We start from the raw sequence: 22573 nt of genomic DNA, 5'->3' as shown, positions 1-22573 counted from the left end.
CCCCGGGGTGGGTGTTTGGCTGGGATGAGCCCCGGGGCGTGCGGCTGCAGGTCGGGAGCTGGGAATTCCTGGAATCCCTCGGGAGCGGGGCCCGCGCTGGAGGGACCTGCCGGGGTCACCGGGATGGACCGGGATGGACCGGGATGGAGCGGGATGGACCGGGATGGAGCGGGATGGACCGGGACGGGATCGGCAGCACCCACCGGGCTGCCCTGGCGCTGGGGAGCTCGGCCTGGGGCCGCCAGAGGGGTCTGGATCCTGGAAAAGGGGGATCTGCTGGTGGAAAAGGGGGATTTGTTGGTGGAAAAGGAGATCTGCCGGTGGAAAAGGGGGATTTGCCAGTGGAAAAGGGGATTTTTTTTCTGGAAAAGCAGGATTTTTTTGGTGGAAAATGGGATTTTTTAGCGGAAATGGGATTTGCCAGTGGAAAAGCAGGACTTTTTTGGTGGAAAAGCAGGATTTTTTTGGTGGAAAAGGGGGATTTACTGGTGGAAAAGCAGGATTATTTGGTGGAAAAGGGGATTTTTTGGTGGAAAAGCAGGATTTTTCGTGGAAAATGGGATTTTTTGGTGGAAAAGCGGATTTTTTTGGTGGAAAAGCAGGATTTTTTGGTGGAAAAGGGAGATTTACTGATGGAAAAGCAGGATTATTTGGTGGAAAAGGGGATTTTTTTGGTGGAAAAGCAGGATTTTTTGGTGGAAAAGGGGGATTTACTGGTGGAAAAGCAGGATTTTTTGGTGGAAAAGGGGGATTTACCGGTGGAAAAGCAGGATTTTTTTGGTGGAAAAGCAGGATTTTTTGGTGGAAAAGCAGGATTTGCCGGCGGGGCAGGCAGCGCGGGGGCCGTGCGCGGCTCTGTGCCTGCTCTGGGCATCGGCGAGGGGCGAGGAAGGACAGGGAGAGGGGAGAGGAGGGGAGGGACCCGCGAGTGTCCCCGTGTGCCACCCGGCAGCGCCCCGTGCCCCCGGCTGGCCCCGGGGCCGTGCCGTGAGTCACCGGCGGAGCAGCAGCCGCGGTGCCCCGAGGACGGGCTGGGCACCCACGGGGACAGGGGACACCCGTGGGGACAGGGGACACCCGTGGGGACAGGGGACACCCGTGGCACTGCGGGGGCTTTGGCCTCGCGGTGCTGCCAGAGCCTTTGGGTTCCCGGGCTGGGATCGCTGTGAGACAGCCCCGAGGCCACCCTGGGACAGTGCTGAGGGTTGGGGACAGTCCCCAGCCCCGGGGTCATGGAGTGACCTCAGGCCGTGGCACCACAGGGCCGGCGTGGGAGGACACAGGGCCACGCTGAGGCACGTGGGGACAAGGAGAGAGCGTGGCTGAGCCCGGTGTCACCTCCCCAGCGTGGCCGAGCCCGGTGTCACCTCCCTGGGGCGGCACTGGGGAGGGTCAGGCTGAGCAGAGGGGACAGCAGCCAAATTCTGGCACGGGGCAGCTCCCAGAGCGAGCAGCCGGGCTGGGGACGCCCTCAGGTGATGTCCCCAGAGTGGGGACAGTGCTGGGCCACCCCTGGGCGGTGGCGGTGGCCCTCGCTGTTGTCCCCAAAGCAGTGTGGAACCAAAGGGACCCACCGAGCCCAGCTGTCCCCTCTCGCGGCCACCACCGGGGCAGGAAGGAGCCGAGTCCTGCCAAGGTGACGCCGTTTCCGTGTCCTTGTCACCGGGATGTGACGGTGACCATCCTGCTGGGCCCGGCCAGCGCTTCCTGCCCGGGGACACCAGGGGACACGAGGGGACCCTGGAGAAGGGGGGGGTGGCTCGGCAGGCCGGGACCTGCCCCGCCGGGCCCTTCCCGGAGCCGTGAAGCAACAGGAGGGCTGGCTGGTAATTCCTGCCCCATTCCTCCCTAATGAGCCCTGGCAAGCGCCGGCCGCGGCCCTGGCGCTGCTCAGCCCCGCGGCACCGGGGCCGTCATCACCGGCCCGGCCCGGCCCGGCCCGGCACGGCACAGCCCGGCACGGCACGGCACGGCCCGGCACGGCACGGCCCGGCACGGCACGGCCCACGCGCGGGGGTGGCGGCCCCGTAGGGCGGGCGGGGCGGGCACAGGTGGCACCTGTGGGCTGGCGCAGGTGGCAGCGAGGATTTTTTGGGGGGTGATGTCAGAAATGAGAACCCCCCACCCCATCCCCGGGAGATGGAGACCCCCGAGGGGGTGGAGACCCCCGAGGGTCTCACCTGAGCGCCGCCCCCGCAGGGAACCATGGCCGAGTGCACGGAGCTGGAATGGGCCGTGCAGGTGCTGGTGAACAACTTCGACAAGTACTCGAGCCGCTGCTGCTGCTGCAAGAACCCGCGGCGCATCAGCAAGAAGGATTTTCGGAAGATGCTCAGCCGCGAGCTCAACCACATGCTGACGGTGAGCCCGGGGGGCTGCGGGGCCGGGTGTTGGTGGGGTCTTGCTTCTCCTCCACTCACATTTCTCCGCAGACAAAAATCCTCATTCTTTGCTGAGAAACTCAATGTCACTCTGCAAAAAAAATCCTGCGCGCTAGCCAGCTCCAAAATGGTGCAATTTTCAAAAAGAGTTGGATTTACGGCTCTTTTTTTCTTTACTTTAAAAAGCACACATGAAGCTACTTTCTGCAGACGGAGTAAAACGTACCATGTGAATATGACAGATTGTCTCACTGGACACTGAAGGGTTGCTATGATTCACACATTATGCTTTAATACCTAAACTCCCACAATCTGCAGATATGCTGATATAAGACCAAACGTCAGAAGGCTGACGTTGCTGAGATCCATCTCAGAAAAAGGTCCCTGGGGGGGTTTTCCCCCCTCCCCGAGCCCGGCTGGAGCGGCTCCGCTCTCCCCGCAGGACACCGGGAACCGCCGCGCCGCCGACAAGCTCATCTGCGACCTGGATGAGAACAAGGACGGGCGCATCAGCTTCGAGGAGTACTGGACCTTGATAGGCGGCATCGCCAGCCCCATCGCGCAGATCATCCGCCAGCAGGAGCAGAGTGTCAAACACACCAAGTAGCCGCTGCTGGAGCCACCCCGGACCCCCCGCTCCTCCACCAACCCCGCTTTGTGCCCCCCCCTCCCGAGCCTCCGGGACCCCGAGGTCCCCACCAGCCCCCGGGGGTGGGATTTGGGGGGCAAAGCTGTGGCAGCCGCGGGGGGTTCATGGTTTTTCTGCCCCCCCTGCTCTCAGAGGAAGAGGCTCCCCCTGCTCTGGGCCGGGAATTCTGTCTGTCCTCAGCGCAGAAATCCCAGCACGGGCAGCGCCCCCTCTGCCCTCGGGGCTGCCCCCCAGACTGGGGGGGTCTCCTCGGGCAAAGGGCGCTTCCCCCACCGTGGTTATTTATTGCAGCAATAAAGTTCGGAGGAGCAGCGGCCGCCGCTCGGGTTTTGCCGTGGAGGGAGGGGCTGGGGGGGGGGGGGGGGGAGGGCTGAGGGAGGGGGGTCCCCGCCCCCACCGCGGTGTCACGCCTTGCCTGGGCTGGCGACAAGGCCAGTCGCGAGTGTCGCGGAGCCACCACGGGGTGTCAGCACGCACCGCCACCGCGTTTGTCCCCGCGGGTCCCTCCGTGTCCCCAGGGGGGTCCCAGCCAGGGGGGAACATCCGCAGCCCCCACCCCAATTCCTGTCCCGGCACCCAGCCGGGGTGGGGACAAAGCCCCGCGGGACCCCCGGGCTGGGCAGGGCAGCTCCCGGTGCCCTGCAGGAACCCCGGCCCGGCAGTTTTGGCTTTTCCTGGGAATTTCCCACCGGGAAGGGAGCGGGTAATGGATCTGGAGCCCCCCGAGCGCCCCCAGCCCCAGGCACAGGGGTGGCGGCCCCGCCGAACCGGGACCCCCCTCGCCCCCCGGGGCTGCCCGCCGCCCCCCGGAGCAGCCCGGGGCTGCCGTGCCAAGCCGAGCCGGGCTGTGCCCGTGGGAACGGGCGGGCCCGGGCTGAGTCACGGCCGAGGAATCCCCGCGGGGCGAGGCCCGGCCGTGACTCAGCGCGGGGGGTGCGGGGCGAGCGGGGCCGGGCCGGGCGCGGCTGCCCCGGAGATCCGGGCTCGACCCTTCCCACCTTGGGGTCTCTCCCCCCACCCCAAGTCCATTTTGGGGGTTAATTCCGGGAATTTCCCCCCCTCCTCGTGTCCCTGGGGGAGATGGGGGGACAGGGACACGTTTGTCACGCAGAGAATTTGGGGTGTTCCCCGTGGGGGGGGGGCACAGCACCAACCCCCCCGTGCTGGCTGATGCCCACTGTGCCACCCTTGTCCCCAGTGTCACTTTGTGCCAAGGAAAACGGGCCCAGCTCAGCCCAGGGCCTGGGGGACAAGGACACCGCGGGGACACCGTGGGCTGTGCCCACAAAACCCCAGTGCCGCGTCCCCAGCCCCAAATTTTGGGGTCAGCGGGATGGGTTGGGGTCAGCACCGCCGGTTCTGGGGGTACCGGGGCCCCCCACAAAGCTGGGACGGGGCAGTGACACTTTGGGGGGGGCTGGTGACCATGGGGACCATGGCAGGGCCTGGAGGGGTGACTGGCACCCCGCACGTCCCGCTGTGGGGTCACACGGGTCGTTAATGGATCACACAGCTCATTAACAACGGGATCACGGAGCTCGTTAATGGATCTCACAGCTCACTCATTAACAGGATCATAGAGCTCATTAATGGGATCTCACAGCTCGTTAATGGATCTCACAGCTCACTCATTAATGGGATCATAGAGCTCATTAATGGGATCTCACAGCTCGTTAATGGATCACACAGCTCACTCATTAATGGGATCTCACAGCTCACTCATTAACGGGATCACAGAGCTCATTAATGGGATCTCAAAGCTCATTAACGGGATCACACAGCTCACTCATTAACGGGATCTCACAGCTCATTAATGGGATCTCAAAGCTCATTAACGGGATCTCACAGCTCACTCATTAATAGGATCACACAGCTCGTTAATAGGATCACACAGTTTGTTAATGGGATCACACAGCTCATTAACAGGATCTCACAGCTCATTAATAGGATCACACAGCTCACTCATTAATGGGATCTCACAACTCATTAATGGGATCACAGCTCACTCATTAATGGGATCACAGAGCTCACTCATTAACGGGATCTCACAGCTCATTAACGGGATCACAGAGCTCATTAATGGGATCTCACAGTTCGCTCATTAACAGGATCACAGAGCTCATTAGCGGGATCACAGAGCTCATTAACGGGATCACAGAGCTCATTAATGGGATCTCACAGTTCGCTCATTAATGGGATCTCACAGCTCGCTCATTAGCGGGATCACAGAGCTCATTAACGGGATCACAGAGCTCATTAATGGGATCTCACAGTTCGCTCATTAATGGGATCTCACAGCTCGCTCATTAACGGGATCACAGAGCTCATTAATGGGATCTCACAGTTCGCTCATTAATGGGATCTCACAGCTCGCTCATTAACGGGATCACAGAGCTCATTAATGGGATCACAGAGCTCATTAACGGGATCACAGAGCTCATTAATGGGATCACACAGCTCGTTACCCAAAAATGAGGCGCGGGCGAAACCCTCTCGGGGCGCAGCAGGGCGGGCCGGGGGCTGCGGGGGGGCAGTGCCACCCTGCCGGGCTATAAACCCCCTCCGTGCCCGGGCACCGCATCCCCACTGCTGGGCGAGCTGAGCCGCGCTGAGCCGGTGAGTGCCCGCTCCCTCCACCCCAGAGCAGCCCGGGCACCCCCAAAGCAGCCTGGGCACCCCCAAAGCAGCCCGGGACACCCCAAAAGCAGCCCGGGACACCCCAAAGCAGCCTGGGCACCCCAAATCAGCCCGGGACACCCCCAAAGCAGCCCGGGGCACCCCAAATCAGCCCGGGACACCCCCAAATCAGCCCGGGACACCCCCAATGCAGCCCGGGGCACCTCCAAAGCAGCCCGGGGCACCCCAAAGCAGCCCGGGACACCCCAAAGCAGCCCGGGACACCCCCAAATCAGCCCTGGCACCCCAAAGCAGCCCGGGGCACCCCCAGATCAGCCCGGGGCACCCCAAAAGCAGCCCGGGACACCCCAAAAGGCTAACAGCACCCCCAAAAGCAGCCCGGGGCACCCCCAAAGGCTGACGGCACCCCGTGTCCCCAGGCTGGCATGGCGTGTCCCCTGGAGCAGGCCATGGCCGTCATGGTCACCACCTTCCACAAGTACTCGGCCAAGGAGGGCGACAAGTACAAGCTGAGCAAGGCCGAGCTCAAGGAGCTGCTCAACAAGGAGCTGCCCGTCTTCGGGAGCGTGAGTGGCCGCGGGGACATCCCCGGGTGTCCTTGGGGGACGGGGAAGGAGCAGCCCCGGGTTCTTCTCCCGGGCCAGGGGGGTTTCTGAAATTCTGGTGGGTTCGTCCCTCAGGGTGCTTCCCTGGGGAAGGGGAGGGATGAGGTCTGGAGGGGCTCAGCCCCAAAGGAAATTTTTCCTTTAAGTTTTTCTTATAAAAAAAAGGATTTTTTTTAAAAAAAACAAACCCACAGAAATATTTGGTTTGGCAAAGGAAATCACGCTCCGATTTCCATTTTTTTTCATAATTTCTTTTTTAAACCTTTACTTCCCTTTTTTGGCTTGTGGTTTCAACTGGGAGGCGATAATTATTTATTTATTTATTTATTTTGCTAAATTTTTCCACATCCGGCAGGCACTTTTGCTAATTTGGGCACTGCCCAGCTCACCCACCTGCAGCTGCCAAGGCCAAAACCCCTCCCTGAGGCAGAGCAGGGGAGAGGGGCGGGGAGGAGCAGCCCCTCCCCCCGAACCCTCCCCCCAAACCCTCTCCCCCGGCAGAAACAAATGGACGAGGCCGAGTTCAAGCGGCTGGTGAACGACCTGGACCACAACAAGGACAGCGAGGTGGATTTCAAGGAGTACGTTTGCTTCCTGGCCTGCATCACCATGGGCTTCAACGAGTTCTTCAAGGACGACCCCAGCAAGCACCGCAGGAAGTGACCCCGGAGTGACCCCTGAATGACCCCCTGAGTGACCCTGAGTGACCCTGCGTGACCCCCTGAGTGTCCCCTCCCCGTGCTCATCCCAGCCCTGAGTGGCTTTCAATAAAAGATTTCCCAATCCTGGCTCAGTTTTGGGGTTCTGTTCAGGTTTTCTCCAGTGGTTGAATTTGTGGCTGAATTCTGGGGTTCTGTTCAGGTTCTCCCCCGATCCTGGCTCAGTTCTGGGGTTCTGTTCATGTTTTCCCCCAATCCTGGCTCAGTTTTGGGGTTCTGTTCAGGTTCTCCCCCAATCCCAGCTCAGTTCTGGGGTTCTGTTCAGGTTTCCCCCAACCCTAGCTCAATTTTGGGGTTCTGTTCAGCTTCTCCCCCAATCCTGGCTCAGTTCTGCGTTTATGTTCAGGTTCCCCCCAATTCTGGCCACACTCCAGGTTTCTGTTCATGTTTTCCCCCAATCCCAGCTCAGTTCTGGGGTTCTGTTCAGGCTCCCCCCAATCCTGGCTCAGTTTTGGGTTTCTGTTCATGTTTTCCCCCAATCCTGGCTCACTTCTGGGGTTCTGTTCAGGTTTTACCCCAATCCCGTCTCAGTTCTGGGGTTCTTTTCAGAATTTCCCCCAATCCTGGCTCAGTTCTGGGGTTCTGTTCATGTTTTCCCCCAATCCTGGCTCACTTCTGGGGCTCGGTGGCCACCAGCAGTGGCTGACTCACGCCTTCCTCCAGCTCTGTGGGATTTTCCACGGCGTGCCTCAGCCCTGGGAGGTTTTATTTTGGAAAAATTTGAGCTAAAATAGCTCTTGGATGTCCCCCTGAACGTTCTGCCTGCCTCGGGGGGGTTCAGGAGCACCCCAAGCCTGGGCAAGGCGCAGCAGGCACAGCGTGTCCCCGTGGCCACAACCGGGGGTGGCATTTGGGAGTCACGGGGCTCCCCCGCCCCCAGCAGCTCCGGGCAGGTCGGGGCTGGTTCGGGAAAGGTCCCTCAGCTTCTCTGCCTTTCCAGAGAACAATCCCGGCTGTGAGAGCCCCACAGAGCAGGGCAGAGCTGTCCCCCAGCCCCCAGCTCCTCCCCGAGCCCCCTCAGGCCCTTCCAGCAGCTCCAAACTTTCCCCTGCCCCTTCCCAAACCCTTTACAAAGAACCCCCGGAGCTTCTGCCCCTCCCAGCGATTCCCCCAAATTTCCACTCGCTGGTGGCGTGACGAAGATCAGCCTTGGGGGGGTTTTTTCAGCCAAAATGTGAAGACCCCCCCTGAACTGGGGTTTGGGGAATTTCCCTCCCTGAGCAACCGCGGCTTTGTCGCCGTTTTTGTCCCTCTGCCCGGCTGGGGGACGCTCGGGGGTCTTGCCAGGGCTGTGGGGCGGGCAGTGCCGGTTCCCGGTGCCCCCGCAGCTCCGGGACACGCGCCGGGGCCGGGCAGCCACGGGAGCAGCCCCGTTACACAACGGGGACGCCGCCCTCGCCGTTAGGAAACACAAATCGCTGCCAGGCCACTGGAAAAGGCAAAAAAACCCCTCGGCACAAGCCCGGCTCGACGCCACCCCCGCGGCCAAACCCCGCCGGGTCCCGGGCGAGCCCCGGGGTGCTGCCGGGGGCACCGGTGCCCGCCGGGGGTCGCGGTGCCCACCCGCACACCCCCAGTCCCGGGGGGCTCTCCCGGCCCGGGGGGTGGCTGGGCAGCCCCAGGGGCACATTTTGCTCCTCCTAACCCAAACCAGCGCCCGCGGCGGGGGGGGGGGGGGGGGGGGTTTCCTTTCTCCTCCTTCTCTCCTTTCCCGGCCGGGTCCGGGCGGGCTCGGGAGCGGCGCTGCCTCCCCGGCCGGGTGTGGCCCAGGCGGGGCTATAAATGCCAGGGCCTGAGGCTGGCTCCCCTTCCGCCCTGCCCGTCCTCCTTTATCCCGCCTGAGCTGTCGGTGAGTTGTTTTCCCCCCTCCCTTCCCTCTCCAGATGCTCTCCAGATGTTGCCGAGGCGCGGCTGCCCCCTCCCCCTGGCAGAGGTTCCTGCTGCAGGTGCCGAGCTGGGAACGTGGATTTCACCTGGCGAGGGCTGGAAAAGCACCTGAACCCTTTCCCTGCCCCATTTTCCTTCTATTTTGGGGCTGCGCAGCCCGGCCGGAGCGGGAGGTGGAGCCGGGGAGGGAACGGCGCATCCCGGGACGTGCCCGGGCCTGGCACGGGCGTGCCTGGCCATGCCCAACTCCTCTGTCCCCTCCCCGTGTCCCCAGGCTTGCCGCTGTCCCCATGGCGTGTCCCCTGGAGCAGGCGCTGGCCGTGGTGGTCGCCACCTTCCACAAGTACTCGGGCAACGAGGGCGACAAGTACAAGCTCAACAAAGCCGAGCTTAAGGAGCTGCTCACCAAGGAGCTGCCGAGCTTCAGCGTGAGTGCCGGGCCGCTCGGGGCTTCGGGGGCGTGCAGAGCCCGGTTTTAACCCCTCCTTTTCCCTCCCCGCGGGTAGAAGCAAACCAGCGAGGCGAGTTTACAGAAGCTGATGAGCAACCTGGACTGCAACAGCGACAACGAGGTGGACTTCCAGGAGTACGTGACCTTCCTGGCCTGCATGGCCATGATGTGCAACGAGTTCTTCCAGGACCTCCCGGACAAGATGCCCCGCAGGAAGTGAGGGCAGGGCCCGGCGCCGCCCCGGCACCCTCCCGTTGTGCTCCCGATGTCATTTCAATAAATCTCGATTCAAATGAAGCGTTTTTGACCCGGGGGGATGTCTGCCCGGATTGGGGGAAGCTGGGGGTGATGCCAGGCTGGCTCTGGTTCTGGTTTTGGCTCTGGTTCTGGCTCTGGCTTTATTTCTGGTTCTGGCTCTGACTCTGGCTCTGGTTCTGGTTCTGGCTCTGACTCTGGCTCTGGCTCTCGTTCTGGTTCTGACTCTGGTTCTGGCTTGGATTCTGGTTTTGGCTCTAGTTCTGGTTCTGGCTCTGGCTCTGGTTCTGGTTCTGGTTCTGGTTCTGGTTCTGGGTCTGGTTCTGGTTCTGGCTCTGCCCGGGGTGGATTCTGCATCCCCTGAGGCCTCCCGAACCGCCCCTGGGGCCACTCCCAGGCGGGCTCTGGTTCTGGCTCTGATTCTGGCACTGGCTCTGGTTCTGTCTCTGGTTCTGGTTCTGGCTCTGCCCAGGGTGGATTCTCCATCCCCCGAGGCCTCCGAACCGCCCCCGGGGCCGCTCCCGGCAGCCACGTCGGGCTGACTCAGCCCTGCCCGGCCGCTCCTTCCCGGGAGCCGCTCACATCCCGCAGGGACGCGGGATCAGCTCAGAGCTGGAATTACACCGGCTCGGGCTCCGTCCCTGCCCTGCCGCCCCGCGGATGTCGCGACTGTCGCCTCCCCACCCCTCCTGCCGCGGGGCTTGGGCCGCGTTCCTGCCCGGGGTGCGGCCGTGCGGAGCCGCCACTTCCCGGTGCCCCGGGCCAGCCCGTCCCGCTCCCGGCCCCGCCACTCCGTTCCTCCCCCGGTGCCCTTTTCCCTCGCAGTGAAAAGCTTCGTCACGCTGCGGGCTCCAGATGTGCCACACGCCCCTTCCAGATGTGGCTGCGCCCCCTCCGCCGCCGTCATCCTCAGCTGGGGATGCTCCAGCGGTGACACAGAGGGACTGGAGGAGAGGGAACGGCCTCAGGGAGGGCTCGTGGGGTGGAATTTCCTCCTGGAAAAGAGAAAAGGGCTTGGAAGGGCTGCCCAGGGAGGTTTGGAGGTGTCCGGGGAACTCCTGGGTGTTGGTCTGGGTGAGCAGGTGGGGATTGGGCACAGCTTGAACTCTGTGATCTTGGAGAGTTTCCAACCTCCAGGATCCTGGGATTCTAAGATTTAGGGAAAAAAAAAAAAAGATTTAGGGAAAAAAATTCTGCATTCCTCCAAAGTCAGTGAACCCCCAGAGAACGGGGCTGCACCCCTGGGCAGGTGAGAGGGAGCCCCAAAATCCCACTCCTCACCTGTGGCCATCTGAGGGTGGAATGATGCTGCCCACAGAGATCCACCCTAAATTTATCCCCCCCAGAGGGATCCACCCTGAATCAGTCCCCCCTCACAGGGATCCACCCTAAATCACTCACCTGTCCTTGTCCCCTCCTGTCCCCGTGGCACTCACTTGTCCTTGTCCCCCTGCCAGGTGGCCCAGCCACGCCCTCTGCCATCCCCATGGCACACAGGTGTCCTTGTCCCATTCCCATCCCCATGGCATTCACCTGTCCTTGTCCCTGTCCCCATGGCACTCACCTGTCCTTGTCCCCTCCCATCCCCATGGCACTCACCTGTCCTTATCCCCCTCTCATCCCCATGGCACTCACCTGTCCTTGTCCCCTCCTGTCCCCATGGCACTCACCTGTCCTTATCCCCCTCCCATCCCCATGGCACTCACCTGTCCTTGTCCCCCTCTCATCCCCATGGCACTCACCTGTCCTTGTGCTTGTCCCCATGGCACTCACCTGTCCTTGTCCCCCGTCAATCCCCATGGCAATCACCTGTCCTTGTGCTTGTCTCCATGGCACTCACCTGTCCTTGTCCCCCTCTCATCCCCATGGCACTCACCTGTCCTTGTCCCCCTCCCATCCCCATGGCACTCACCTGTCCTTGTCCCTGTCCCCATGGCAATCACCTGTCCTTGTGCTTGTCTCCATGGCACTCACCTGTCCTTGTCCCTGTCCCCATGGCACTCACCTGTCCTTGTGCTTGTCTCCATGGCACTCACCTGTCCTTGTCCCTGTCCCCACGTGGCCCAGCCATGCCCTCTGCCATCCCCAGGCCTGTCTGAACCCGTGTCCCTGCCGGGTCACCTGTGTCCCTCTGCCCAGCCCACGCATGTCCCCTTCCCGTTGAGGACGCGCCCGTCCCCATCCCAAACCCCGTCCCTTTGTCTCCCTCTTTTGCAATTTTGGGTTTTTCTGGCAGCAGTTCCTGGGATTAGGAGGCTGGCGGGAGATGTTTCACCACCACTGTCATCGTCACTTCCCAAAAGCCTTCGTGACCACCTCGGGTGGAGGCTCCTCACCACCCCCCTTCTGACACTCGGGGTTCTTCAGCTCATTCTGGGCACTGGGAATACTGGGGGGCTCCACTGGGAGCACTGGGGGGGTCCCAGACCTGGGGGACAGCTGGGGTGGGCAGCGTTGGCCAATGCCCTGCGTTATCCTCGGGCAGCAATTCCGGCTGCCGGGAAGTGCCACCTCCTAGGAGCGGCTGGAAGAGTTCCACCCAGCAAAATTGTCCCCTGGATCATGGGGAATGTCCTCAGGGAGGGGTGGGATGTGCTGGCCACCCTGGCACCTGTCTGTGGGAAGTGGATTGGCGGAGAATTTTCAAAGCCCGATAAAATGAAATTAAAGTTTTTCAAATGTCTCTCAGTTGCCCCATCTGTGAGTCAGAAAAGGGCTTAATCCGAGACCCCCCAGCAGCCAAATTCACCAAAAACATCGGGGACAAACCACTGGGTGAAACCAGTGTCAGCTGGAGACCCCCACCCAGAAAGTTCCTCTTCCATCATCTCCATCGAACACTTGTAGAACGTTCCAGAAAAGCTCCTGCACCATCGCTGACCCCCAATGCCATTTTTGGTGTTTCCTTGTTTTCCTTGATGAGTTTGGGGCTTCCCCTCCCTCGATAACAGTTCCTGGATGGGGTGAGGAGCCCGAAATCCTCACCTGGGCGTGCTGTGCTGCCTTGCACAACTCCTGGAGGTTCCTGCCCTGCCGGGAACCGAGGCTGGCACGGCTGGCAGCTCCGGCAGGGTATAAAAGGTGCCATCCCCAGCTCGGCATCACCCGATCCTCCTGCTCCTTCCTCTGCAGAGCCCAGACCTCCTCCAAGGTGAGCAGCTCCTTCCTGATGAGCGGCCGGTGCCCGGGCTGGGGTTCTGTTTGATATTTTCTGTTTGTCCCTTCCCAGCAGGATGAAAACCGACCTGGAGCTGGCGCTGGAATGCGCCGTCAACGTCTACCACCAGTACGCCATGAGGTACCCCATGGACGACTACCTGAGCAAGGAGGAGTTCTCCAGCCTGCTCAAGGACACGGCCGAGCCGTTCCTGAGGAACACGGTGCCGGTGAGAGCCCGGAGACGTGGGGTGGGATGGGATTGATGGGTTGGGATGGGATGGGATTGATGGGATGGGTTCAATGGGATGGGTTCAATGGGATGGGATGGGATCAATGGGATGGGATCGATGGGATTGGATGGGTTGGGATGAGATGGGATGGGTGGGAACGGGCCTGGGAGATCCTCTCATTCCAGGGATGCTGGGCAGGGACACCTTCCGTTGGATTGGGGTGCTCAGAGCTCATCCTTGGGCACTTCCAGAGATCCTTGGGGATGGGGAGGGTTCACAGAATTCCAGAATCACTGGGTTGGAGGAGACCTTCAAGATCATAGAGTCCAACCCAGCCCCTCAACTAAACCCTGGCACCCAGTGCCACACCCAGGGATGGTGACTCCACCACCTCCCTGGGCAGAACATTCCAGAACTTTATCTTAGGAGCTTCCAAAAGAGAAGGAGGGTTTTTTGGGGTTCAGCCCTCGCTGGTTAAGGGTGAATGACCCCGAGCTGACTCTGCTCCCCCACAGCCCAAAACAACCATTGACAGCTACATCCAGCAGCTCTTCACCAAGGCCGACGCCAACCACGACGGCCGCCTCAAGTTCACCGAGTTCCTGACCACGCTGAGCCTTGTGGCCATTGATGCCCACAACAGGTCCCACAAGGGCCCTGGTGATGACCACGGCCATGACCACGGCCATGACCATGGCCATGACCACGGGCATGGGCACGGGCATGGGCACGGGCATGGGCACAGCCACCGTCGCTGAAACGGAACAGTCTCCCACGGTGGCCGAGCCACGGGACTCTGCGTCCCCCCAGGAGCCTCAGCCCTGTAACCAAACCTTGGTCACCTGCTTCTCCTTTGTGGCATTGAAATAAAATCCCTTCCTTTGAGCACCAAACCCATCTGTGTTCCGTGTCCTGGGGTCTGCAGGGATTGGATGGGAAAAGCAATGGGAAGGGGAGAGTGGCACGGGAGGGGGGTCCTTGTTCTGGGCATAGGGGGTCGGGACAAGGTTTTGGGGGTCCCCAGTGGGCAGCACAGGGCAAGTGGGCTCCTGGAGGGTGTCAGATCCCAGGGTGAGGCTCCAGGCAGTGCCAGAAGTGAAACACAGTTGTGGGAGGCTCTTCCAAGGGTCTGTGCCAAGACCCAGCCCTGGAACTGGGGGTGCCACATCCTGGGGGTGCCACACTCTGATGGTGCCTCATTCTGGGGGTGCCAGATCCCAAGGGTGCCACATCCTGTGGGTGCTACTTCCCAGGCGTGTGTGAGATGTTTTTGTGACCCCAAAACAACCCAGCAGCCCCAGCAGAGCAAAGATGAGGCTGAGGTGCTCTGGGAACTCCATGCTTGGAACTGCTCAGAGGAACGGCCGCTCTGCAGAACGAGTCAAACCGTTCATGGTTTGGGACACGTCCCCCAGGTCACCACACACCTAAAAGCCACCGTGGACTCCTGGGGGCTGAAACAGGAGGGAGAAGAGCTCCAGGACCCATCAGTGAGGGGACACTGAGTAGGGAACCCCTGGGCTCAGGAGGATCCAACATCAGCCCAAACCAGGGCCTGTCCCGGGTGAAACCAGCGGGGTTTGGGTGGTACCTTGGTGACACAGGACAGCTCTGAATTTGGGGACCCTCCCTTGTCCCTTAAGGCAAATGTCACTCACTGCCACCCCTGTGTCACTTGGGCATCGCTGCCCTTGCAGGGCTGGGCATTGCCCCACAGGTTTTAGGGGAAAACTGGGAAAATTGGGAAAGGGGACGTGCGTGGGAGCTGCACAAGAGCACCAGAGGATTTCCCTGCCAGCTGGGGGACGAGGGTGCAATTTGGGATGGGTGACACTCCAGTTTAGGTTCGGTGACACTCAAATTTGGGATCCCAATTTGAGATTGGTGACACTCTAATTTGGGATCAGTGACACACCAATTTGTGATCCCAGTTTGGGGTGGGTGACGCTCCAGTTTGGGATGGATGACACTCCAATTTGGGACCAATAACACTCCAATTTGGGATTCCAGTTTGGGGTGGGTGACACTCCAGTTTGACATCCCAGTTTGGGATGGGTGCCAATCTGCAAGGAGCGGGGCCGGGAAACAAAAGGAGCAATAAAGTGAGTCAGGGATACCGGAATAAATCCGTGCAATGCCCCGGGGACACGGAGCATCCTCAAACAGGAATGGGCACCCCTGGCTCAGCTGGTCCTTCCCTCTTCCTCCTTCTCATTGTCTGATTTTAAACCTTCTAATTGTCTGATTTTTAAATCTTCTCATTGTCTGATTTTAAACCTTCTAATTGTCTGATTTTTAAATCTTCTCATTGTCTGCTCGTCCTTGTCCCTAACATGGGTGACGCAGAGGTGACAATTGCAAAACAGACAGCAGTTCCTGCACCAGCCAGAAAAGACCCCAGCCTTGCGTTTTCTCCTGGTTTTGTGCCCAGTTTCCTCCAGAAAACCTCTGGAGTGAGAGCAAAATCCAAGTAGAAAACAATGGAAAATATTCTGGAAAACAAGTTATAAAATACAGATGCTGCTTTGTCTTGGGCAGTATCCAACCAGTTGGCATTGTAGAAAACAGAAATCACATTGAAAACTCACCCAGGGGACAAAGTTATCCCTGTTTCCATGTGGAACAGCCCAGTTTGCTCCTACAGCAGAAGGAAAATGTGCAAATTTTTTGTTGTGTTACAAAACTCCCCAAGTTTTGGTAACTTCTGCCCGAACGTCCTTGCCCTCGACATGGAGGTGTGACCAAGCCGGGGTTTTTCCCCTCCCTGAGCCCTGTCAGAGGTGATGGAGGGGCCAAGGACAACATTTCCAAAGCCTGGTGGGTGCAACCAGGAACTTGAGTGGAGGAATGAGGCTGGGAGGGCCTCGGGGTTCCCACCTGGCAATTTCCAGGTGCGGGAAATGTGAACTCAAGCTGATGCTTGTGGCAGGTGTGTCACCAGCTCTGATGAAAGAGGACCTCAGACAGGTATAAAAGGGCTGCTCCAGGCTCCTGGGTCACACAGATGGATCCATCTCCTGCAAACCCTCCTCGGAGACCAGGGTGAGTAGGACGAGGATGGTCCTTGCAGGGAAAAGGATGAGTTTGGGATCCACCAGCCCAGGGCGATGAGTTCTCCTTGGGGTAGAGCAGGAGGTTGGTTTGGGTTGGAAAATGAAGACAAATTAATGGGATTTTGGTGCCATCTTTGGTGGAGGCACCACTAATTCTGTGCCCTCTGCCCTAAACGCCCTCGTTGGTGGTGCCCCAGCGGCCTGACCCTGCTTCCCTCACCCAAAAAATGTCTCCAGGTTAGGGTTAGGGTTAGGGTTGGAACAAATCCCCAAATCCCTTCATTTTCTGCTCCACACCAAAGAGCTGCAGGTGTCCCTGGGTTCAGGTGCAGCTCCCGCTGATTTTTGGCTCCTCTCAGCTTCGAGGTTTGTCCCCAACCCCTGCAGGTCCTTCCAGAGCTCAGCCATGTCCACCAGCACCCACAGCCAGGCCGGGGGCCGGCAGTTCCCGGGGAACTGCACCCTGGAGAAGGCCCTGCAGACCATCGTGGACAGGTTCCACCAGTACAGCGTCCGCCAGGGCGAGATCGACCTCCTGAGCTTCAATGAATTCAAGACGATGCTGACGGAGCAGGCGCCGTCCTTCCTGAAGGCCTGCGTGAGTTCCCGAGGGACAACCCCACAGGGATGGGGCTCAGGAGCACCTGGGGCACGGGGGGCACTGGGGGGGTTTCTGTCACACCCAGTTTGGGGCCACCCCTGCTCTTCCTCCTGCTGTGTGTGGTGGTGGAAAGTGAATCAGACACGGTCCAGCCATGCAATTTGCAATTCTTCTGGTTTTTGCAATGCCCAATTGAAAGATTCTCTTTTCAAGGGCAGATAAATTGTGAAATCTTTGCCTGCTGTTCTCAGCAATCTTGCTCTGGCTCTGATTATGATCCCAGCTGTTGTTTCTAATGTTGTAAATTTGGTTTTGGAGATCTATAGGATAAGAAATCCCATTTGGATCCCTCTTTGAGGTGTCCCATTGAAATCTGAGACCACACAACTGCATTTTTTCTCCTAAATGTCTGTGACATCCATGTGCTTGCCTTTGTTGGAGGGCCTCACCAACCTTCTCAAGGGCTTCTTGGGCCTCAGCTCTGAGGGCTCTGGGAGATTAATGTTTCTCTCAATAAGTTGGAAAGTGGTGCAAGTTCATAATTGATGATTCCCAAAATTGGCCTGGTCCAATTGATTTCTCCCAAAAGCCGCTGTGTCCCCACCTACAAGGATTTGGGACAAAATCCTGTCCCTTTTGGAGTTTAATTTGGAGCTAAGGGTGAGGTTGGGACATCCTGCAGCTTCCAAACCCTTCCCAGGGCAGGGAAGGATCCACCCAGCTCTGGGGTGGAGCCAGGGCAGGGAAGTGACCCCCACCTTGTGTCCCCAAATTTAGGACAGGAACCGGGCTGGCTACTTGGAGAAGCTCTTCCAGGAGACCGACCTGAACAAGGACAAAGACCTGAGCTTTGAGGAGTTCACCATCGTGCTGAGCAAGCTGGCCGACGACGCCCACCGCATCAGCCACGGCTCCGAGCGCTGCGGGCCGGACAAGGACTGAGCCTGGCACGGGAAATGGGAGAGGGAAGCTTTGGGAGTTGGGCTCTGGCTGCTCCCTGCCTGCCTGGAGCAGCCCCTTGGCACAATAAAGCATCACTTGAAGTTCTCTGAGCCTTTCCCGTCTCCTCATCCGTTGTCGAGGGGGTGGGACTGAGGGGGGTGGGTGGGGTCATCTGCAGTGATGGTTTTGTTGAGGATGCCAAAAAATCCTCATGAAGCAAAAAAAACTCACTGCCCAAAATCCTGTGGTTAGGGATATTAGGATTTCAGGGTATGCTAATGATGATTTTCTGTTGTTCTGGGAGAAATGTGGAGTCCAGACACTTCCATATCCAAACACTGCAGTACCCAAACATCCCAAATCCCAAATCCTGCACCTCAGGCACTGGGAACGCTCTGCTTGATGATGATTTGGGATTTGGGAACTTGGGGTGTTGGGGTGTTGGGATATGGACCCCAGGGGGGACAAAGCTGCTGCTCCCTCTTCCCACACCAGCCACTCTCCTGCCCCTAAAAGTGAGTTTTGAAAGAATTTTGCAACTCTTTGCAACCTCGGGGTGTCTCTGTGGGTCCCCAGGCATCTCCCAGCAGATCCTGGGCTGTTCCTGCTCTAGTTTATGGGTCCCCACACCTGGGAGTCACTCCTGGCTGAGGCCACCTTGGAACCCCCTGTCCCCCATCCTCGTCCCCCTGACACCTCCAGGGTGATCAAAGCGAGTCAAGGAAGTTTCCTGAAATTGCACCAAAACTCCCCGGACACCCCGTTGTGAAACGTCCCCGATGTCCCCGGATGTCCTGCACAGCAGAACCTGCCCGTTGTGAAAGCAGAGCACCCCACAGCCAGGGCTGGGGGCTGGGGACGGAATCCCAGCATTCCGGGGTCCTTTCACTTGGAAAAGACCTCCAAGATTGAGTCCAACCTGTGACCTGTCCCCACCTAGCCACCCAGACCAATGTCCAACCTGTGGCCTGTCCCCACCTGGTCACCAATGTCCAGCCTGTGACCTGTCCCCACACCCAGACCAATGTCCAGCCTGTGACCTGTCCCCACCTGGTCACCCAGACCAATGTCCAGCCCTTCCTTGGACACCTCCAGGGATGGGGACTCCAAACCCTGTTTGCCCTTTCCAGGAGGAAATTCCTGCTGAAAGGAGCTTCTGAGTTTGCCCCAGGCCTTGTTTGGGCCTCCAAAACAAGGAGGCCAAAGACCAACCTGAGACCAACCGTGCCCGAGACCAACCCGAGCTGGGCAGGTCAAACAAACCCCAGATGAGTGTGCTGACTCATCAGGCAGCTCATTTTAATGAGGAAACACTGGAAAATCTCGTTTTGCTCCCAAACATGGCAGCTCGGAGCTGCCAGGCCCGCTCTGGGCCTGTGCGACAAAGCCGAGAAACAACAACACAAAAAAGCCACAAAGCCAGGCCAGAGCCCTGGAAAGCAAAATCAAAATGCTCCTTTCAGCCACACCTGGGCTCTGCAGCTCAGGGCACACCTGGGGTGGGGACAAGCCACCCTTGGCACGGATGGAACGGAGCTCCTGGAGCTGGGCCAGGCCAGGAACACGCCCGGATCGTCTTTCATGGACAGCTGGTTGCTGCAGGCTGGGGATGGTCCCGGTGCCACCTGTGCCCTGTGTCACACAGTGCCACAGGAGTGGGTGGCACTCGGTGTTCTGCTGCGGCGAGGGGTCAAAGGTTGGGCTTGGTGATTTTGGGGTTTTTTTTCCAAGCTCAGGGATCCTGGCAAGGCTGGGACACTGGGATGGACCAGGGACACTGGGATGGACCAGGGGTGGGGACATTTTGGGGACGAGTGGGGCAGGAATGGCACTGTGGGTGACTTGGCATCAGCAAACAGCCCCGGAAGGGAGGAAAATGTGGAAAAATACCAAATATGGAAAAACCCCAAATATGGAAAAATCCCAAATGTGGAAAAATCCCAAATATGGAAAAATCCCAAATATGGAAAAATCCCAAGGGAAGGGGCTGTTGCCCAGAGCTGGTGGCGAATCCCAGCAGGTGAGGGGACAAGGCCACCCCCAGCTGAGCCTGTGACACCCCGAGCTTGCGGGAAAAGCCACAGAGCCCCTTTTGGGCAACTTCCCGGAGCCTTGAGCAATGCCAGGGGTGTTGTGGGGCCAGCCAGGAACGGGATGGGGATATTTCACAATGGGGACACCTCATGGCTGGGCTATAAGAGACACCGGGGTGGCACCGGCCCCGTACCCACCCCAGGGGACCTTGCTGTGGTGACAAGATGAGCAAGGCAAGTGCAGGGGGCATTTGGGGTGCCCGTGCTCTTTTCCAGGTCATCCGAGGTGCGAGGATCCTCAGGGAGCTCCTCTTCATCTCAACCCCACGTCCTGGCTGAGCAAAACCATCTCCAGAGCCCATGAGGAGAGAGGTTTCCTCCTGGAAGAGGTTCCCGGCCACCTGAGAGGCTCCTGGATGTCAGATCTCATGCTCCGTGTCCCTACAGAGAGTTTTTGGGGTGTTGTCACCTGCTTGGTGTCCCCACAGAGGGTTTTGGGGTGTTTTTGGGGTGTTTTCAGCTGCTCTGGTTGGTTTATCAGCAGAGCCAGGCCCATTTTGGGGCCAAATCAGCTCAGAGCTCTCATCTGTAGGGCACAGAGGCTGCAAGGTCCTTCAGCCTCCTTGGAGAAGGAGTTCCTTCAGCCTCCAACACCTCCTAAAAGGAACGTTCCTCCCCAGATTTTCCTGGATCCAGCCTGGTTATCCCAGATTTTCCTGGCTATTCTCAGTGACCGTTTCTCCTGCAGGGCCAGCAGAGCCAGGAGCAGCTGTCGGAGCTGGAGAAGGCCATGGACGTCATCATCGACGTCTTCCACCAGTACTCCCGCCGCGAGGGCGACAGGGACACCCTGAGCAAGAACGAGCTCAAGCTGATGATTGAGAAGCAGCTGGCGAATTACCTGAAGGTGAGGGGCTGCACCCCAGGGCCTGGATTGTCCCCAGGGTTTGGGTTCACCCCCTTCCCGCTCTGCTCTCCTGCCCAACCACCCCATCATAAACGTTCTCCATGAAGGAACCCTCACAGCTCTCATCCCCTTCTCTGCAAAAATCAGCCCAAAATTTCCTTTTTCCCCTGGAAGCCACACCCCCCAAACCCATTTTTTGTTTGGAACTCACCTTCTTAAATGCAAACAAAAGTTTTTTCCACCCAGGGGAGAAACGAGGGGATTTTCCCCTCATTTTGCCCCTTCCTGCTCCTCCTTTGCAGCACGTGAAGAACAAGGCCACCATCGACCAGATCATGAAGGACCTGGACGTCAACAAGGACGCCCAGATCAGCTTTGGAGAGACGATGCTGCTGGTGACCCGTGTCACCTGCGCCACCCACGAGCACCTGCACGAGGTGGAGGACCACCAGCACCAGCACCACCACCACCAGCAGCACCACCACTGAGGCAGCCCCCGCTTCCCTCCGCCTGGAGAGGAATCCTGGAGCTTGGAGAAGGCTCCAGAGCTGAATCCGGCCTCCAACCCCTCCCTCCCTCCTCCTCTTCCTCCTCCTCTTCCTCCCAGCGCCGTGGTTTTGCTGCCAAATAAAGGTTTCCAAAGCTCTCCCATGTCTCTGGGGGTTTTCCTGGGCTTTTCCCTCCTTTTTTCTCCTAAATCCACTTTTGGGGCAGGCTGCAGCTTCCCAGGAATTGGGGTGGGTGCCTGGGAATTTGGGATTCACCCCAGCAGCTGCTGGTGGCTCACAGGGGTTGGGGTTGCACCCAGGATTTGACAGATTTTTGCATTTCCAACTGGAAAAAATGCAATTTTTTAGCCTGGAAACTCTGCACAGGGGTCCTGAGCTGAGCGGTGGTGGTGGCAGGAAGGATGGGGAGGGATGAGCATTATTTTCTGCAGGAAAACCCTTTTTAGGGCATTTTTGCTCCACAGATGGTGGTGGACACATTAAGTTTTGGACTTAAAAAATAGTTTGTGGACAAGAATGTGAAACAACCCCAATCCCTGACCCAGAACACCCCAAATTTGCCCCAAAAAGGTTAATTGGTTAATAATCAGCTGCTGCCCAGAGGGAAAAGCTGGCTGGGAGCAGGGATGGAGCTTCCCAAACCCTTTTTGGGGCAGGAAAAGTAGCAGAGCTGATTTCCCAAGGGTGACTCAAGGCCCTGAAACCACCCAGCTCCAGGAAGGAACTTTCCAGAAGCTTCCCCAAAGCAGCAGAGCTGAAGCAAGACACAATTAACACAAGACTCAATTAACACAAGACTTCCCCAGGTTTGCTTCACCCCCAGGTTGCTTCAGCTTCCTCTGGAGGCACTTTTGACACCCAAAATGTCAAATTCCTCCTAACGGGGTCAAAGCTGCTGCAGGAACAGGATCCCCTCAGCTCTGTGCCCCAAAATATGAGCCAGAGTTAACCCTAAACCTGAGCCTAAACCTAAGTCTAACCTTAATCCTAACCCTGTGGGATTAAGCTCTTTTTTGACTTGGAGATGGGGGTAACTGAGAGGTGTTTTAAAACATTTTATTTTAAAATTTTATTTTAAAATTTTATTTTTAATGTATTTTTAATAAATGAAAACATCCATATATAAATAATAAATAATAAATTAAAATAATGATAATATTATTATAATAATGCCATAATAATATAGTATAATAATCCCCTAAAATATTCCGGGATCCGGAGGCGAGCCCGGGCTCCTGCTGCCACCTGGTGGGATGCGACATCGCGAGGATGCGACACTTGGAGAGGCCACCAGGTCCTGCCTGAGCTCCCCAGGACCGCCCCGACCGCGGAACGGCCCCGTCCTGTCCCCCCCGCTCCTCCAGCGCTGAAATAAATCCGATTATTCGCATTTAGGTGTCCGAATCAAGCTCTGCATTTTCGGCCCGAGCTGCTGGTGTGAGGCCACCCACCCATTCCAAATGTCCCAAATGTGGGGTCAAAGGTGCTGCTGCCCCTGACCGCCCCAAACCCAGCCCCGAAGGGAACCCCCCGCCCTGGGCTCCCCAAAATCTCC

At 58.6% G+C, this 22573-nt stretch overlaps 6 protein-coding genes across 6 annotated transcripts; all 6 read left to right on the top strand.

The window, feature by feature from the left end:
- The first annotated feature begins 1696 nt into the window (after window positions 1-1696).
- On the top strand, window positions 1697-3338 carry S100A16 (S100 calcium binding protein A16). Its single transcript, XM_064401670.1, has 3 exons — window positions 1697-1826; window positions 2200-2361; window positions 2824-3338. Exons 2-3 carry the CDS (start codon window positions 2206-2208, stop codon window positions 2986-2988), a joined length of 321 nt encoding a protein of 106 aa, XP_064257740.1. The 5' UTR covers window positions 1697-1826; window positions 2200-2205; the 3' UTR covers window positions 2989-3338.
- Window positions 3339-6092: 2754 nt separating this feature from the next.
- LOC135288245 (protein S100-A4-like) lies at window positions 6093-6958 on the top strand. Its single transcript, XM_064401596.1, has 2 exons — window positions 6093-6233; window positions 6774-6958. The coding sequence occupies exons 1-2, from the start codon at window positions 6093-6095 to the stop codon at window positions 6933-6935; spliced, it is 303 nt and encodes a 100-aa protein (XP_064257666.1). The 3' UTR covers window positions 6936-6958.
- A 1729-nt stretch (window positions 6959-8687) lies between these two features.
- Window positions 8688-9626, top strand: LOC135288243 (protein S100-A4-like). The gene is made up of 3 exons (XM_064401595.1): window positions 8688-8840; window positions 9153-9306; window positions 9385-9626. The coding sequence occupies exons 2-3, from the start codon at window positions 9169-9171 to the stop codon at window positions 9547-9549; spliced, it is 303 nt and encodes a 100-aa protein (XP_064257665.1). The 5' UTR covers window positions 8688-8840; window positions 9153-9168; the 3' UTR covers window positions 9550-9626.
- A 3191-nt stretch (window positions 9627-12817) lies between these two features.
- Window positions 12818-13731, top strand: LOC135288061 (protein S100-A9-like). The gene is made up of 2 exons (XM_064401345.1): window positions 12818-12970; window positions 13489-13731. Exons 1-2 carry the CDS (start codon window positions 12818-12820, stop codon window positions 13729-13731), a joined length of 396 nt encoding a protein of 131 aa, XP_064257415.1.
- A 2701-nt stretch (window positions 13732-16432) lies between these two features.
- On the top strand, window positions 16433-17569 carry LOC135288170 (protein S100-A7A-like). The gene is made up of 2 exons (XM_064401495.1): window positions 16433-16624; window positions 17405-17569. The coding sequence occupies exons 1-2, from the start codon at window positions 16433-16435 to the stop codon at window positions 17567-17569; spliced, it is 357 nt and encodes a 118-aa protein (XP_064257565.1).
- A 1620-nt stretch (window positions 17570-19189) lies between these two features.
- Window positions 19190-21932, top strand: LOC135288344 (protein MRP-126-like). The gene is made up of 3 exons (XM_064401699.1): window positions 19190-19836; window positions 20351-20509; window positions 20812-21932. Exons 1-3 carry the CDS (start codon window positions 19828-19830, stop codon window positions 20995-20997), a joined length of 354 nt encoding a protein of 117 aa, XP_064257769.1. The 5' UTR covers window positions 19190-19827; the 3' UTR covers window positions 20998-21932.
- Window positions 21933-22573: the final 641 nt, after the last annotated feature.

Source organism: Passer domesticus, chromosome 32, assembly GCF_036417665.1.
Source record: "Passer domesticus isolate bPasDom1 chromosome 32, bPasDom1.hap1, whole genome shotgun sequence".
Lineage (NCBI taxonomy): Eukaryota > Metazoa > Chordata > Aves > Passeriformes > Passeridae > Passer > Passer domesticus.
This window is presented reverse-complemented; position numbering and strand designations above follow the sequence as displayed.

Bases quoted from the DNA above. Each gene is read 5' to 3' on its own strand.
- LOC135288243 (XM_064401595.1), top strand. From the start codon at position 9,169: ATGGCGTGTCCCCTGGAGCAGGCGCTGGCCGTGGTGGTCGCCACCTTC. The intron at 9,307-9,384 runs GTGAGTGCCGGG...CCCCGCGGGTAG, and splicing joins AGGAGCTGCCGAGCTTCAGC to AAGCAAACCAGCGAGGCGAG.
- S100A16 (XM_064401670.1), top strand. From the start codon at position 2,206: ATGGCCGAGTGCACGGAGCTGGAATGGGCCGTGCAGGTGCTGGTGAAC. The intron at 2,362-2,823 runs GTGAGCCCGGGG...CTCTCCCCGCAG, and splicing joins AGCTCAACCACATGCTGACG to GACACCGGGAACCGCCGCGC.
- LOC135288344 (XM_064401699.1), top strand. The intron at 20,510-20,811 runs GTGAGGGGCTGC...CCTCCTTTGCAG, and splicing joins AGCTGGCGAATTACCTGAAG to CACGTGAAGAACAAGGCCAC.
- LOC135288245 (XM_064401596.1), top strand. From the start codon at position 6,093: ATGGCGTGTCCCCTGGAGCAGGCCATGGCCGTCATGGTCACCACCTTC. The intron at 6,234-6,773 runs GTGAGTGGCCGC...CTCCCCCGGCAG, and splicing joins AGCTGCCCGTCTTCGGGAGC to AAACAAATGGACGAGGCCGA.
- LOC135288170 (XM_064401495.1), top strand. From the start codon at position 16,433: ATGTCCACCAGCACCCACAGCCAGGCCGGGGGCCGGCAGTTCCCGGGG. The intron at 16,625-17,404 runs GTGAGTTCCCGA...CCCCAAATTTAG, and splicing joins CGTCCTTCCTGAAGGCCTGC to GACAGGAACCGGGCTGGCTA.
- LOC135288061 (XM_064401345.1), top strand. From the start codon at position 12,818: ATGAAAACCGACCTGGAGCTGGCGCTGGAATGCGCCGTCAACGTCTAC. The intron at 12,971-13,488 runs GTGAGAGCCCGG...GCTCCCCCACAG, and splicing joins TCCTGAGGAACACGGTGCCG to CCCAAAACAACCATTGACAG.